A 13483-nucleotide genomic window follows, 5' to 3' on the forward strand; every position below is an offset into this window, starting at 1 on the left:
AACTGATTGATCTTTCTTCTCCTGTGCCCTTTCCAAGAGGACACAGAACATCTTGTGCCCAGCTCCCAGCATCTGTTGTCCAGAAGTCTTTGTTTGGAAATTCAGAGAAGTGTGGTACAGCCTTCTGTCCATGTACAGAGTCATCTGTCTATCTAATAAGTGGCTCACCACTTATTAAAAAGTGGCTCTTTACACCAGAAGAACACACATTATTCAAGGAATAACAATATATACTTAGTTTAATGTCCTAGTATGTACTAAGTATTCTCTAAGAGTTGCAAAAATCATAAAAGCAGTATCACAAGGCCATAAAAGCATTATTAGGCTAGACATAAATCATCAATGATATATGCCAAAGGTTTTTATTTAGAAGACACTAGAAATGTTCTTGTCTTTATTCATGCTAACTGGTAGAGGAACCTAAAAGTGCTATGTTTAGTTTTTTAAATAATGTTTTTATTTATTTGATAATTTTATACAATTTATTTTGATCATATTCGCCTCACATCCCAGGTCTTCCCAGGTCTTCCTCACCCACCAAACTGCATGTTCTTTCTCTCTGTCCCACTGAAGGCAGTTAAGCTGACTGCGTCTAGGCGTGGAGGCTGCTGCCCGACAGTACGATTGACATACCATGCGCCACACTCTTAAACAAAACTGACTTTCCTTCTCTTCCAGCAGCAATCAAATGCCAATAACTCCTCAGCTAGGGTTGGAGTTTCAGGCCCACCTTCTCTCCTCCACACTGAGCTATTGTCTAAATGCCAGGGCTTTTTAAAAACACAAATATTCCATCAGTTGAAGTCACTATGGTGATTTTTTTTCAAGATTTTGTTATATTTTCAGCACTACCCAGACTTATCACTAAGATGACAACAGTGTTTGCTTCTTGAACTTGTGTTCAAATTAATCAATGTAGCAGCAACACTACTTCATCATTATTTTCTTATGGTCTAATTCAAAAGACTGATTCTAAGGCAGGGGACGCAAGAGCACCAAGGAGAAATCTCACTTGTGATTCTAACACTGCCCAGTAATTTTTAATGAACTGCCCAAAGCCATGGAGCATGTTGGACCTGCTAATACAGGCATCCCCAAAATGCCTTGTTGAACTAGGAACAAAGAAAGCAATGATTTCATACAGAAGGAAGCAATCAGTATCCCAAGTTGATATCTTTTGCAGGTAACCACACAGTACTCCTCAGCATTACAACTGAGTGGAGCCATAATGTCACAGCCTTGAAGACAGCTTCCTCTTGACTGTCCCAGTAATTTTGCCATAGGGATTGTCGAGAGGCAGCAAAACCTGTAGAGGAACCACAGGGTAACTTCAGAGATTTGAGGACAGCCTTCTTCTTTATAGGATCACATATTAAAGGAAAGATGTTGCCATTGTCAAAGAGAAAACTGCTCTGCCAGTCTAGCAGTGCCTGGTTTTCCTTGCAATACGTGGGTGGTGAGTTGTTTTTTAGAAAATATAAGAATTTTGAGAGTTTTGTGTGTGGTTTTGGGTTATTGTATGTATGTGTGACTATGTATAAGTGAGTGGCATATGTATGTATTTGGTGTGTGTGTGTGTGTGTGTGTGTGTAGGGGCTTGTGTGTCACACCACTCATGTGGAGATTAGAAAACAATTTTGTGTAGTTGCATCTCTCTTTTACCTTTATATGTGTTCCAGGGTTCTGACTCAGGTCATCAGGTTTGTGTATCAAGTACCTTTACATGCTAAGCCATCTCCCAGCCTTCCACCTTATTTTATTTTATTTTATTATTTTATTTTATTTTTGATACAGAGTCTCTCACAGACCTAGAGCTTGAGTTCAGCTAGACTGGCTGGCCTATGAGGTCCAAGGGTCCTACGGTCTCCAGTTCCTCAGCGCTGTAACTATTGACACATGTTACAGCAAAACACATTACAGCACTTAGCCTGTTACATGGTGCTGGGGACCCAAACTCCGGTCCTCATGCCTGCACAACAAGTGGTCAACTGACCAAGCCACCAAGGAGCATTTTGTTTGTTTGTTACTCATGTCGATACAGACGTTTCTAAATGCATTTTACAATCCTTCTTCTTAAAAGTCAGTGAATACATTTTTTGATAACTCATTCTGGACATCAATCATTGTCCATAGCTATAATTCGGCCATGCCCTGAAGTGCCTTTGAGGTCCACAGGGCTGTGAGTGCAAAGCTAAATGTTCCAGACTGCTGTGTTTTAGAGGCCTTCTGTCTTCCCACTCTGTCACTTGTCACTCCCCAGCTGTCCTCACTGTGCCTCAGCTTCCTGCTTCTCCTATGTTGCCTTCACATGGTATACATATAGGTGAGGGTCCAAATGTGTGAGACTGAAGCTATTCCCCACAGTGTGAGGGCACTTTGCTCAGGCATAGGCTTTACACACACACACACACACACACACACACACACACACACACACACACGGTGGGTGTGGGGGAGAGGGAGGAAGGAAGGGAGGAAGGGATACTGTCCATCCAAATAGACAGTCTCTTCCCTATCTCTCTCCCTCACACACACTAAAAGCAGTTACCCAAAAAAATGATGACACAGATAGGTCAAAAGGCCTATCACTGAAAATGTCCATGGGAGTAGGGTTAGTTCTGATCTCCCAGGAAGTGACCACAGAGGCCATCAATCAGGTCTCCAGGCAGCCTCGTCAGACAATTTGTCACAGCTAAAAGGAAGTCAGGGTTGAAGATTTCCTTAGACAAGAGTTCCCTTTGAAAACATGAATTTCTTATTCTTGCCATCTGTAACACAAACACACTTTCATCTCTCCAAAATGTACCGTATGCTACTGAAATGACTATTTAATCAAAAGGTAGGCATGATAAAAGAAAACGAAAATACAGTCTTCCCTTCTTCTCATTGACTTCCGATGGAAGAATAATGCGTCTGTGACCTTCTATGGCACTTTCCCAAGGAGATCTTAGAGCTGTTTCCTTGGGCTCACACTGTTCCTTCTTTTTGTTCCTCCCTGCAGCTTATGTCCCTCCCCTATAATCACTCATCCACTTCCAGAGTGCTCAGCCTCAGGCACTGAAAGACCCAGAGTCAAAGAGGAAAATCAGTGGAAACTATAAATACTCCCTCACGCCAGCAGCTGCTACAGGTTTTAGGCAGTGATGTTGTCCCAAGTTGACAAGGAGACAGAAAGGAGATGGGGCAGAAATGTGCGTTCAGTGTTTTAAACTCTCCTACCTCTTCCTTGTTGATCAGCCCCATTTTGGACATGTCGATGTTAAAGTAGTGAATGTTTGGCAGGCTGATCTCCATATCTTCAATCTGGAATCGACAATAGCATGTGTTACGTGAGCACTGGAGAGCCCATCTTCATCTACCTCATTCATACTGGCCATTTTCTATGACCATGGTTGTCTCTTCAGGTACTCTCCCATGCTCCTCTGCTACCAATCATAGTTCCCTCCACTAGTCTTCCTGTAAGACTGATGGCAGGTCCATTCCTCTCCCTTCAGTATAAAACCTTCTCTGAAGAGCTCAAGCTCCTTAAGGTGGGAATCAGGGCGATCCTTTCGACATCCAACTGGCCTCCAGAAACTGGCCTCCCTCCATCCCTCCCAGAATGATCTCTAATATTTATAGGTCCTAGGATAAGTGTAAAATTGCCAAACTATATATATGATATAAAGGTTTAGTGGACTTGAGTCTACTTTTCTAATTGACAAAAATACTTTTATTAAACTTATAAAGTTGGGTTGTAATTTAAAACTCTGAATCTTTGTGATACTGTGCCAAACCTTAACATCATAGAAAAAGGCAGCCCATCCCTTGGGCCAGACCATCTTGTCTCTTGGATCATAAAGAAAGATATTCTTCTCGTATGTCAAGCCATATCCATTTCTCTAGTCCACTTCTACGCCTAAGAATGTGCCCCATTGGCAGGGGCCTCCTTTGATAGAATAGGTCTCTAGGACAGATTTTCCCAGGTTCTGGAAAGTAGTCTCTAGGCTATTGGGTAAAAAATTCTGGGAGAGCTGGGGGCACCTGAAGAGCTTGTCACCTTAGATTTACCACCTCTACCCAGCGGAGGCAGGCACAGGCAGAGGAAAGCAAGACGGAGGATGCTACAGGACGGGGCCAAGGCGGAGAAGTCCTTCTGGTCCAGGTGATGCTTTTCTTCATTCAGCATGGCCTTGGCCCATGCTTTCTTGGCCATGCTTCTATAAAATCATCCCACAAGCCTCCTAGCCTGTTGTCCTTCATGCTTTTATCATACTACTACCAGTGATTGCTCTAGAAAGCAAATCCAGCCATACTCAGTGGCCCCCAGCGGCTCTCAGAATAAAACATAGACTATAAATAGGCCTAAAATGTCCTCTTGACTCATTGCTACCTTATGCCCAAACACAGGAAAATACTTCCCAACTAGCATGTCATATATGGTTGGCCCTTAACTGTAAATGTCTGTATTGTGCTGTCTCCTGTCTCTACAGTTACCCTGTTCCTTGGCCCTTGAATATAAACCAGCTTACCCAGGTTTGTTTCTGAAGACTCAGCACACTCCTCTCCTAGAAAACCTAGCTAGTCCTACCGTTTACACCTGAGTTAGATGTTCCCCCCACTTCCATAATAACTTATTGCTGATCTTTTAAATTTTTCACTTGTTTCTTTGTCCACTTAATGATGAATTATTTGAGGATAGGAACATGTCTGGCTTATCTTTGTGTCCCTTGGGTCCCTCCAGAGGCATAATGTCCAAGAATATCAAATATTAACAGAGATGGATGGGTGGGTGGGTAGAAGGAAGGATGGCTTAAATCTCTCTACATCTATCATTTCTACCTTGAAACATACAGCCACTGTCCAGTTATCTCTCCATCAAGGTATGGAAGTGGCCTAAATTTGAAGTTTAAAATTGTGGTAGGCTGAAGGAACTCAAAGAATTTTTAAGAACGCCGAAGCGCTGTCACAGCGGCCTGTGTTTTCAGGCTGAACAGATTTTCCCGTTTTCTGCTCTCCTCTCACTTGCTATAACAAGCTTTTGAACAACAGCAGATGTCACTTCTCGTGTGTCTTCCACTTTGCTATTTTAACACTCAAGTCTGCCTTGGAGCTGACAGGAGACACAGTTCCTCTTAGTCCTCAGAGTGCACGTGACAAAGCGTACCTCAGGCACCTGGTTCAGGGACAGCACTTGTATGTCATAGAGGGTCTTCTGCACCGATGGTGAGTATTCGCCTTTGTCATAGGGCCCAGCAAACTTCTTCAGGACTATGTCCCGGACAGTGCCCCTAGGACAGAGAGGCAGAGACTGAAGGAGAGCTCGTACAATATGCTAGGGATGCCTCACAAAGCTAAGAAGCAGAGGTGCCCTAAAAAACATTTTATAGATGGTTTTAGAAAGAACATTATTCTGTAATGCTGAAATGAAAACAAGAAAAATCCACTTCATATCTCTCTGCACCATTCTCGCTCTCAAATACACACACATGCACACACACACACACGCATGCACGCACACACACGCATGCACGCACGCACTCACACACTGCATTAAACAAACACTAAGTATCTACCTGTCCTCATAGATCGATGCTAAGACCAAATAGCATTTCAGCATCCATCTTCTACCATGTATGCAGATGTGTAAGGTTGACTCCCTGCTCATGGGCGCTTCCTTAAATTATTCCCTCAGGGACTTAGTGCCATTCTGTAAGCCAAACACCTTACTCCATTAAAGTCACCAAACCTTTGGTATAGTTGAGGCAGTGCCGAGATTATCCCCACCCCATCTGGACACGATGGGCCCAAACTCACAAGTTAAACCATTACCTCCAATTCCTTTGTCTTTAGTGGGTGAACTGGAGCTCTAAACACCAGTACAGCAGGCTTTCCCTACCCAGGGAGAGCACTTGAAAAAAGTGAGGGGAAAGAGGACTGGGGTAAGGTTCTTCTTCATGCATTTAAAAGCCTCTGAAATAATAATAATAATAATAATAATAATAATAATAATAATAATAATAATAATGGCAGGTAAAAACTACCAGTGGGAGGATGCTTTGTAAGGAAGGAAGATTCCAGCTCATCCTAGGGCAGAAATGTCTGACAATTAGCAGTTCAGCAAAGGAATAGTAAGTGAGCGCTGAGAGTTCAGAAGCCAATTGTTTCTTGTCAGAGTTGTGATAAAACGCACACCTGTACATGGCTTAAGCGTCTGTCATTTACAGTGTGTGTGAGAGAGTGCTCACGTGCGTTCATGCCCACATGTGTGAGTATTTGTGTGAATTCATATGTGCAGGTACATGCATGCGTGTGTGTGTGCCTGCATGTGTGCATGTGCATATTTGTGTGTATTCCTGTGTGCAGGGGTGTGTGTGTGTGTGTGTGTGTGTGTGTCCCTGCCGGATAAATAAACACCATCATCCCTGTTTTTCACGTATGGGTTCTGGGACTCAAATGCAGGGCCTTATACTTGGAACGCGAACTCTTTGCTAAGTGAGCTTTCCCCGCAGCCCCATTTACAAAACACTTCTACGAGTATCAGAGACCATGGAGCTTAGCCTGTGGGCGACCAGTTGTCACCATTTTCCCCCCAAAACCAAGAGGGACATGGAATTTCCTGGGATGGAAATTTTTGTATTAAAGCTAAGAAGGTCTCTCACGAACTGGGTGGGGCTGGAAACCTTAGTTTAGGCCCCTCTGCACAGCTCTAAGCTTTGTGTTATCTTCATTTGATGGAGGCCAACAGCAGAAATGTTACTTGGGTGTCGTTAGAGAGCCAAACTCTGTCAGAAGCCCAGGAGTGATTGTAGTGATCTTTATCTTCACAATGTCTTGAGGTGTACTCTACTGTCTGAGAGCCACTGACAGAATTTGAAAAGGAGGGGCTGGGAAGTTAGCTTGCCCTGTGAACCTGGGGACCTCCCCTGCATCTCCACATTAAAGCTGCACATTCTGCCTATTTAGCCCCAGTCCTGAGGAGAACACAGGCAGATCATGGCCTAGCCAGCCATCCTAGCTGAATAAGCAAGTCTCAGGTCCCAATAAGAGGCTGGTCGTGAAAACCAAGGGGGATAACTTGTGAGAAGCAGATAAGTTGCTCTCTGGCCCGCGCACACACACACACACACCAGGGGTGCGGTCCTGAAGCAGTAGGAATTTGAGTTGACAGGCCTCTGGGTTTCTCCTTTGATCCAAGATTCCATTAGCCCACCCCAGTTCTCGGTTCTAACCCTCGTTCGCCATACCAGACAGCCTCGAAGTCCACATCCCGCCTCTGGTAGCGCCACTTGCAGTACACTTGCGTGGCGAAGCAGCGGTCCTTCACCTCTGGGAGAGTGGTGAACTGGTCCTTGAGGAACCCTTCAAATCCGGACTGGGTTGTTTTCAAGACCTTGAGGTCCTTGATTCCAGAGTGAATAACTGGAGGTCCTGATTCAGACAGAAGCGGGACAGGGTGAGTCTAAGCAGAGCAGTGTCCTTACTGCGGTGTAGAAGCACACACACTGTGCTTCCGTCTTCTGGTCTCCAGGGATCCCTTCTCTATGAACGGCCAGACTCTGCCCTCTCCTGCTAGGCCAAATAGAAGGTCCACGCACATATCCATCTATTCTGAGACAGCTTCCTCCTGGGATCTGCAACGGTATCTCAGGCAAATCATCTTATGTAACGTAAAGTACAAGTCATTCAACCAGCAGTGGCGGGATGCTGGGAGCCTCGGGAGCGCATCTTTTCTCAGCTGTCCCCTTGTGAGGGGAAGGGTGGTGGATGTTGATGGGCGCCTTTAGGAGATGCTGCTGACCTGTGCACCCCACAGCTCAAGGCCTGTGGCAATATCATATTTTTAAAACATCTCCTACATTGTAAGAAACTAGAACTTTTGCTGGACCCACAGCCAGAGTTAATACTACACCTTGAGGTCACTTAAGACTTAAGGCTGCTGTCCCTCTGTGTACTCGGCCTGCTTGTTTAGCCTGCCTTTAAAAGAACAGCGTCACAACCAACCTTTCTTGCCTTGGATTTCCTGTATAATCAGCTTTACAACATAAGCTAATGTATAGCTTTAATCTGAAATCAGGTCCATGGCCCTAACCCAGAGAGCAAGGTATGTGCGTTTGCATGTGTGCTATGACAACAATCGCTTGCTGAAAAGAACAGACAGAGCAAAAGCATTCTTCTGAAATAACCATCAGCCATAAATATTGAAGGCGGCATACCAATATCACTTGATAACGTTGTTATCTGGGTCAGCTGGGATCATCCCCTATAAAACTCTGCTAAAGATTTTCGAAAAGCATCCCTCATGCCTTCCCTGTGTCATTCTTTCTGTGTCATACTCTGTTCAATAAAACCGAGAAAAAGCCCCTTGTTATGGACACAAGGACAGACAGATTGACAAGACAGGCAGGAACAGACTCAAAATCAGACAACAGACAGGTGATGACAGAAGACGTGAGGAGAGAGACGTAGAGAATTCAGACCTGGCGTGCTCTTGGAAAAATGACTCCAGGAGGAAGCCTTTGATCCTTTTCCCTTCGTGCAGCACTGAATTATCTTGGGTCCTCGGGGTTATCACTAATGCATTTAACCAGTGCAAGGACCAAGATGGTGGAGGGTCTGCAGAGTGAGGGACAAGCAGATTCCTTATCTTTCTGTTTTGAACAAACTATAGCTCTGGCAGTGTAGACCTGGATAGGACATCATACTGACATACTAGGAAAGCCTGGGTAGACTCGACAAGAAAGACCTTTCTTCCTAGAAGATGCAGCAGTTGACAGCAAAAGTCAGGCAGAGTCCTGAAGCAACACTCGCCCCCAGTGGGTACAAACTCCTTCCCGAGCATGGGAAAGGCAGACTGAACAAGCTGTCCCAAGGTGAGGGAATTTGGCTGGACACCTGGAAGTTCAGCACTGAGAAAGCTGCAGGGCCACAGACATTCAGTAATGAATGTCCCCCAACCTTATTTGTTTGCACAGGTTGGTGAGGACAGAGGATATTTACAGAGCAACTGGAAAACCATCAAAGACTCAAAGCTACTTCTTTTCAGTCTCTAAGCTGGTCCTGACAAATACCTTCCTTCGTGGCCTGCCTAGTCTAAAGACCAAAGGTCAGAGTTCCTGGGCATCCCTATATTGTCTTAGTAAAAGGAAAATGTAATTCACAGTCCACATTTACAACCCAAGGGCCAGGCACAGAAGCCCACGTCTATGGTTTCAATGCTTGGGAGGGTGATACAGGGTGGCCATAGCAAATTGGAAGCCCAGCCTGGGCTGCAAATAGGGTTATATAGCAAGAAGGGTTAGAAGGGCCAATGAAGCTCTGTAAAAGAAATTTTAAAAACATGGTTTTCCCTTATCACCTGTGAGGCTTCAGCTGCTGTGACTCACTCCAGAGCCAGATAAGCAATGCCTATATTTTGATATTTTTGAAACTCCACAAGTCCTTTCATCAGAGAAAGCAATGGCCAGAGGTCAGTGCTACATCTCCTCATTTACTATGTTCTGATTAAATGAGACGTTCCGTAGAGAATGTCCTCAGATAAACTGGCATGACAAAAAATTTAACTTTCCGAAGTTCTCCTTGGATGCTGTACTTGAAGACAGACCAAGAGGAAGCTGCCAGCAGCGCTTTCATGCCTTCCTCTGGCCAGGTTTATTTTTTGTGCTTTTTCCTTTGGTTCCAGGTACAGAATGACCCAGCGTCTCTTGCATGCTGGGCAGGTACTGTGCCACGACACCGCATTCTCAGCCCAGGCTCTAAATGCATAAAGACCCTGGTCCCACAAAGTTGGTATGTAACTGCAGGGTGTCTGTCTCAAGCCCAAGAGAACCACAGAGTACACAGCAGGCATCTACTGACCCGAGACAAACAAGGTTGATTTGTGTCAAGGAGCAACAAGAACGCAATGGAGTCTCTTTCTCACCTGGACAGCTGACTTCCTCTACTGTTACTGCTTGCCTTCCCCACCCCCTTTATCTCTCATACTCCAGGAAGCAAAAGAGAGGAAATGTGCATCAACTTTGGAGGAAACCGTCCGGTTTGCAAGCATGCTTTTGGCTGACATTTTCTTACCTAGTCCTCGGGCGTCTGCACAGTTAATGTGTTTATGCAGGAGACTTTCATTCCTGTACCCTTCCTCATGCAGCTAGGAATGGGCGGAGGTGAGCTTTAAATTCAGCCGCACACCGTGAGACTCCATGCTGCTGTGCCCCCCTTTAGATCATTCTCCATCTGTGCAATGTTTCTCCTTCCTTGGGCGCTCTTTGACTCATTTCAGTACTTCAAAAGGGCTTCCCAGGAGACTCGAGGGTTGCTGCCTTCCATCCACGGTGAGCTTTGGGGGCAGAGGCTCAGCCGTTGAAAAGCATCTGTATCACCCGATAAATAGTGACGTGTCACTTTCTGAAATGGCTCCTGTGCCACTTTCTGAAATGGTTCCTGTGCATCTTGAAAATAGTTTATTCCTTAGAAGTTTACAGGTAATACAGAAATGGCTCAGCAACTAAGAACACTTATTGTCCTTGCAGAAGCCCCAAGTTCAGTTCCTAGCACCCACATGGATGCCTCACAAATACCTGTAACTCCAGCTCTGGAGGGATTTGATGCTCCAGCCTCTGTGGGTACCTCATGTACACATGCTCAACACAGATAAATACAGTACACCTAATTTTTAAGAGATAAAAATAAATCTTTAGAAGAAAAATATTTCCTATGGGTTCCCAGTAAAAAGTAACTCCAGTCATTACAAACTAACATAATCTAAAATGCATTCCCTAGTACCTCCTTCTGGAAAACAAAATCCCCCCAAAATGAAACAGAAGGCAGCAGCTCAGAACTAAAACAAGAGTAGAGTCCCTTGAAGGTGAATGGAAAGGCGAAGGGGGAAATCAGCTAAAGGTTCCTTCTCCATCTTTTCCAGCACATCTGCCTCTCATCCCCATCTGCTTTGCTCATCAAGCTCTAGCTCCTCCCCTAGTCCTACTTATAAAAGACTCTATAGTGTGGTGTTGCTCATCTAGAGTCTCCTCATTTGGCATTCAAATTCAAGTCTCAGTCCTCTTCCTACCACACCTCTGCAAGGAAACAGATGACTTCACCTCTCCCTATCTTGATTCTCTAAGCTTTGAAATGGAGATGGTAGCCAGGCCTGGTTTTGGAGTTGACATGTTTCTAAAGTAATGTACCTGGGGTTTCATAAAACAGCCGCTGTGTGCACTGTGGAGGTCTCTATGGTGATCTTGCTGCACCTGGCTTTTCCACATCAATGTTAACCACCTGTCAATGCTTGCTGTGTCCTACAGGCTCACCGGACTCTGAAACCAAAGACCTTCACCAGCCCTGGAGTGACGTAGCGACCTTTTGGAGTTCCCACAGAACAAATGTCTTCTGTTCCATGGACAATTAACCATTGCCAATTTTGTCAGCACAGAAGCCGCCAACTCTGATGCTCTCCATCCCTCTGTGAGCAAAATCAACAAAAACTATCCTCTTTGAATGCTGAAAGAATGTTTTCTCCTCGGCACATGTTAGACATACTGGATGAAATCAGAGTGCTTATTTTATACTCTCGATTGGCAGTGCCCCAGCCTGCTGAGCACTGGTAAAAACCTGAGGCTTTCAAATTCATGGGGCCGTCAGCTAAAAATATGTTGCCACACACACTCTAAAAGATCCCAGTTTAGAGCCACAAGAAGCAATTCAACCCACATCCATACCCAGCCTTCCCCCGGTGCCCCCACATCCATACCCAGCCTTCCCCCGGTGCCCCACAGTGTAATGCCACAGGAAGATTTTTCACATTTTTCACTACTAGGACGTAATCTCTTTAGCTCCTAGTGTCCTCCTACACACTTAGCAGATTGCGGTTTAGCACTCAGGGCAGTGTGCATCCACACTTTAGCTCTCACAGGGAAAGAGACTCACTTGGAATCAATAGCAAACAAACTCAGAGCCTTACCTACGCATCAGGTGTCAAAAATGCGCAAAGCTTGACTGAGCTGAGGGAGGAAAAACTCCTTGTCATGAAGAGGATAATTGTTTCCACAGTTAACGCCTCCAAAAAGTGGACAAAAATAGCAAAAAGGAGGATATTTTAAAACTCTATTAAACCATTCTACAAAACTGCAAACTTGTAAAGGGCTAGAGAAAAGCAAAGAGCAACTAAATAGTGGGTTCTCAACCTGAGGGTCCCCTGAGTTGACCGAACCTTTTGGAAGGGTTGCCTAAAGCCATCAGAAAACACGGATCTTTACATTATGATTTATAACAGTAGCAAAATTACATAGCAAAATTATGAAGTAGCAATGAAAATAATGCTATGGTTGGGGTCACCGCAACATAAGTTGCTGTATTAAAGGGTTGCAGCATTAGGAAGACTGAGAACCTCTGAACTAAATAATGTTTGCCTGTGTGGTTCAATTCCAAGGCCGCTCCTACCATCTTCAAAGTCCAGGCTTTGCGTTTCTGAGGGGGAAGAGATGACGTCACCAGGCAGAGAGCTAGCGTGGCTTTACTTCGAGTGGGCGCTGAGCAAGATGAATTTAGGACCTTGTGTTTGCCAAGGACTTCTCTTATGGAAGAACCAAAAACCTTCATTCAGTTCTGGTGTCAGAGGACGAAAGCAGTTTAAAAGTGGCTATCACCCCTTGGGTCTCTCTTGACCCCCTTACTTCTTCCATCTGCCTAGCTTGTCACCCCTTAAATCTACTGACCCACTCCTGGGCTTTGACTTCATCATCTTTGCTTATCTCTGCCCTCCAGCATTTTTCATATCAGCAAGTGAGGGCTTTCTTCTCACTATTAAAATGCAGTATCTTATCTGCAAACTCTCTTTCAGCTCCCATTTCTCTTTTTAGCTATGCTTTAGCTGGTGCTTTTGGTTTTGCTTGGTTTTTTAGTTAGAGTCGGAATGGGAGCCATTGCATGCTTAAATAATTGTGAGTTTTGATTCAAATATTGCAGAGGTTTGGGGACTAATTTAGTTCAAATTAGTGATTCAACCAGCACAGTCTGGGCTCAGCAAAGCCCCTGGTCTAGCAGAATCTCAGGGGAGAAAGCATTCACTCGGAGGATCCAATGACACCTAAACCAGAAGCCTATGCTGCCATCAGCATGTCAGGGTATGGGAAGCTACCAACAGCACTGCTGCTGCCTGTGACCTAGGGTGGAGGGAGTTTCTCTCTCCTCCTGGTTCTCAGGGAACCAACAGACTTTGAAATTTACAACATAATGAGGCATCGGTAAAGGATCCACGAAGAAGGAGCACTATAGTGAGATCTAGAGCAACATCAGGACCCATGGCATCCAAAACTCAGCAGGTTCTCCACACTGTTTTGTTCAGATAAACAAGGAGTTCCGTCCACCTGGAGAGACTCACTCATTCTCTTGGGAAGGATCCCTTTAGCAACGTACAGGGATGATTGTATGACTAAGTACAAGTACTGCTGTGACAGGGGAGGATTCTCACTGTTCTGCCCAGCCCCCATCAAACCACAGGGGTTTGTAA

The 13483-nt window shown here is 44.9% G+C and overlaps 1 protein-coding gene across 1 annotated transcript in view; it reads right to left on the reverse strand.

Moving 5' to 3' along the window:
• Positions 1-221: 221 nt before the first annotated feature.
• The window catches only part of LOC129682120 (uricase), a 33538-nt gene continuing 20276 nt past the window's right edge, over positions 222-13483 (reverse strand). The window contains exons 5-8 of the mRNA XM_055614331.1: positions 7227-7410; positions 5147-5270; positions 3220-3303; positions 222-1306 (exon numbers count right to left, since the gene is read on the reverse strand). Of these exons, the coding sequence (XP_055470306.1) occupies positions 1232-1306; positions 3220-3303; positions 5147-5270; positions 7227-7410 (467 nt within the window). The 3' untranslated portion in view covers positions 222-1231. The remainder of the gene's footprint in view (positions 1307-3219; positions 3304-5146; positions 5271-7226; positions 7411-13483) is intronic.

This window comes from Psammomys obesus, unplaced genomic scaffold (genome assembly GCF_907164565.1).
Source record: "Psammomys obesus unplaced genomic scaffold, mPsaObe1.curated_primary_1811, whole genome shotgun sequence".
NCBI classification, from domain to species: Eukaryota; Metazoa; Chordata; class Mammalia; order Rodentia; family Muridae; genus Psammomys; species Psammomys obesus.